The sequence below is a fragment of the Limulus polyphemus genome, unplaced genomic scaffold (assembly GCF_000517525.1).
Source record: "Limulus polyphemus unplaced genomic scaffold, Limulus_polyphemus-2.1.2 Scaffold970, whole genome shotgun sequence".
NCBI classification, from domain to species: domain Eukaryota; kingdom Metazoa; phylum Arthropoda; class Merostomata; order Xiphosura; family Limulidae; genus Limulus; species Limulus polyphemus.
Window position 1 is genome coordinate 1 of NW_013666580.1, and position 3,534 is coordinate 3,534.

Below are 3,534 nucleotides of genomic sequence, written 5' to 3' on the forward strand. Positions count from 1 at the left end.
TACAGGATAGTTCTAGAAAGAAGAGGGCGTGAGAATAGTCACGTGATCTCGATGACGCAACACAATGCTTTCAGAAGCATAAATTTGGAGATCATTTTAAAGTTATTTATTCAAATAATTGATCAATATCTATGACATTCTGGAATCATTACTGTCTCATGAAGAGTTAAAATACAACAGAAATTAAAATATATATGTAATGTATTTATGAATAATATTTAAACTGTTTAATAGATTACAGGCATATTCTGAATATTCTTTAAAACATACAGAGATGGAAAGGGGTAGTTTTTGTATTATACCTAGTAATTAATTCTCTAGTACTTAATATTCACAATGACTGGTATTGTTTTTAATAATGTAGTACGAAGTCATAACACGTTCACCTACCTTCTATAGCGATATAGCATTTTTTCTATAAATTATTAATTATTTCCACACTGTCGATCATTGCGGTAGCACGAGGTCTAGGCATAGTATATAGGTCTAGGGTGTCCAGTATTATCCTGTTGTAGTCACTTCAGCCATTTATTATTTTGTTAGATGACGTCTTCTGCCCACAAGGATATTTCATTGTGTATCTTGAGCCTAAGTTAAATTATTTAGATCTGAAATATTCTTCGCTGGCCGAACTGTGGCGTTAAATTAATCTGACAGCATTAGTCTGCTGTCAGAAAACAGCTAAAGATTGTGAGGTGATGCTGTTCGCTAGACATTTAAAGTGCTCTTGATGTTTGGAATCCAGGCTCACATTCTTTATTTAATTCTCTCCTAGTGAAAATTTGATTTCGTACTGCTCGTATTTGGTGTTTGGGTCTTTCTCGAAAGAAAGAAAGTAAGGACACTGTCCGCCGACATATGCGAGTATACACGCATTGAACTTTCCTTTTTTTTTTTTTGTTGTTTAAACAAAGATTTTGTTTAAAACCTATCCAGGCTATTTATTATTACACTAGAATGAGCATTCAGTCGAAATAACTCATTCGCAAGAACTCTCGTAAATTTTCTGGAAGAACTCTGCTGTTATTGCGGAAAATTCTATCTGAATACTTTTCGGGAAATCGACTTTTAACTGAAAATCACAATTATAGAAGAGAATGCAAACAGATTTTTTATAGGTTTATTTTGAAATTTAACTTATTACTGTATTGCATACTTTAAACTACATTTTTGTAGTTAGACTTTACAAATTATCAGTTTCAATTATTACATCATTCTGACATTATATTTCGATCATATTACATGTCGTCCAGAAAAAACAAATTTAACTAAGTGCTAAGTTGTTAATGAACAGTCAACTCTGTTTTGGGCTTTTAATAATCGATATTAAAATACTGAATGGAATTGATGCACATCAAATTATATCGACTCTATTAAGTTACATTCAATACTTAAGTAAAAAAAAAAGAAACAAACTGACGCGTTTTTATAGAGATATTTTACTAGTGTACACATGGCAACATGATAGATATTTTAAGAGAAGAAATTAGTGGCTATATGTGTTTGGTACGAAACTAAACAACAAGCGAAATAAGCTCCGGCCCACTTGTTGTATTCAAAATAATAAATGTATAGGTAGATTAAGTGACGTGATATATAACCCACGTGACTGACTACTTGTGATTTTATTGGACATAACTTTCTACGTGGCAGAATGTTGAGAGCTGACCATTGCCTCATAACTTAGCACGGAAATTTAAATTAAGCTTTACACTCCATCAGAGGTTTTACAATAATATTGCAGTATTTTGAAAAAATATTTTAGAAAAGGGATTTCAAGATGCTTCGTCTTAAATATGATAGGTTAGAGTAATTTTACCCTGTCTGATAAGCACTGATTACTAGCCACGCGACAAATTCTTAAATTTAATGACTGAAGAGGGCGCTTCTCTCTTACACGTTTCACCATGGCTACAATGTTGAAGTTGTTTGCTGTGTTTGGTAGTATTTTATGTGTTGTTTTAACAACAGGAGTTGTTGAGACACCTCATCCTAGATTTGAATATAAGTACAGTTTTAAAGGACCATATTTAGCACAAAAAGATGGAACCGTGCCATTCTGGGAGTATGAAGGGAGTAAGTGTAATTTTGGCTTCATCCCTGTAATTTGTGAACGTTACCGGTTTTCATTAAATCTTTATCAGTAATCATATGGCATGCTTTCATAGTTTGCAAATATTTTATGCGAAGGATATTTCTTTCCAAAACTTAAGCTTGATTTTCAATGCAAAGTAAGAGAAAATTATCAGCTGAAACAGACTATACGTTTTCAAATTTATGAACAGAGAAAGCGGGTACGTGAGTGTACCTGCTCACATTTTCATTGTTTTCAGTGGCATAGGGAGTGAGGAGGCTAGCTCGCCACGTTTCAATCTGTCTCAGTAAAAATGCCTTAAAATTAGGAATAGCAGGAGAATGCATAAAAATTAAACCAGGAGTTTTCAGGGCCCTTAGGTAAGCTCTTGACCCTAGCACTTGTGGTGCACATTCCCTCATTTTCTTTGGTCAACTAAACCATGTCCCCACACTTTTAATTTGTTTCCTACACTTCTGCACTTACTGTATGAGCAAGACACAAAATAATGTTTTTTATTGCCTGAAATTGTTCTGTTAAATCATTTCTAAATAATATTTTATTAATTGAAAAGCATATCATTGCTAGTTAAGTACAAGCCTGTTAGAAATTTTGGATTTTTTTTTCTTAACTTGTTACAATTTTTACATGGATTGCTTAGATTATTGATAATAGATGTCTTACATAGCAATTAAAAGTTTTGAAAACCTTGTATTACATAAACATTTATGAATTGGTTATTTTTTGGTAAAGTTCTTTACAATTCATAGTATTTATAACCAAGAATAAATTATTACTGACTATTAGCATCCATCATCTAAAAATCAGGATATTGAACTAGCTAAAGTACTTACTTAAGTTATAATAAATAATGTTTTGCATATGGTATTACTTGAGAATATTCATTGAAATTTTAAACTTGAATTTTTGGTGCTTGAATGTTAAATTATCCCAGAATATATTTTTTTTTTCGTAATAAACTTGCTTGTAGTTTTGGCTAAAAACAAGTTTATGTTCAAGCACATTTTAAGAATTTTTAGCAACAAATCATTCTAGAATTAAGCTATCCTGTCAGACAAAACTGTCTTAACTGGAAACTAGCCTGTCTTTATCAAATCATATACTTGCATCCCCGTGTTTTGTTATTTTCAGAATATACCACACACACACAAACACACACACACACACACAAAAATCAGAGGTTTTTATCTTGTCAAGCTCCTGGAAAATCTTGAACACTTCAATAAAATCACTTCTTGTCTGTCTTTTCTCAAGAAAATAAAAATGTTGAAGAAACTGTAACTTGTATATAAGATAACCCTTCCATTTCCATAATCATCCTCGTAGCCCTCTGAATTCTTTCCAGTAAGTAATTATTGTCTATTATGACTTACTTTTAAAAATGGGAGTAATGTTGGCCACTTTTCAATATTTTGGTACTTACTTACTATCTATTGACC

General features: G+C 31.9%; 1 protein-coding gene across 1 annotated transcript in view; it reads left to right on the forward strand.

The window, feature by feature from the left end:
* The first annotated feature begins 1,799 nt into the window (after positions 1-1,799).
* LOC106461490 (protein ERGIC-53-like) overlaps positions 1,800-3,534 on the forward strand; it is a 47,690-nt gene continuing 45,955 nt past the window's right edge. The window contains exon 1 of the mRNA XM_013921314.2: positions 1,800-2,076. Within this exon, the coding sequence (XP_013776768.1) occupies positions 1,908-2,076 (169 nt within the window). The 5' untranslated portion in view covers positions 1,800-1,907. The remainder of the gene's footprint in view (positions 2,077-3,534) is intronic.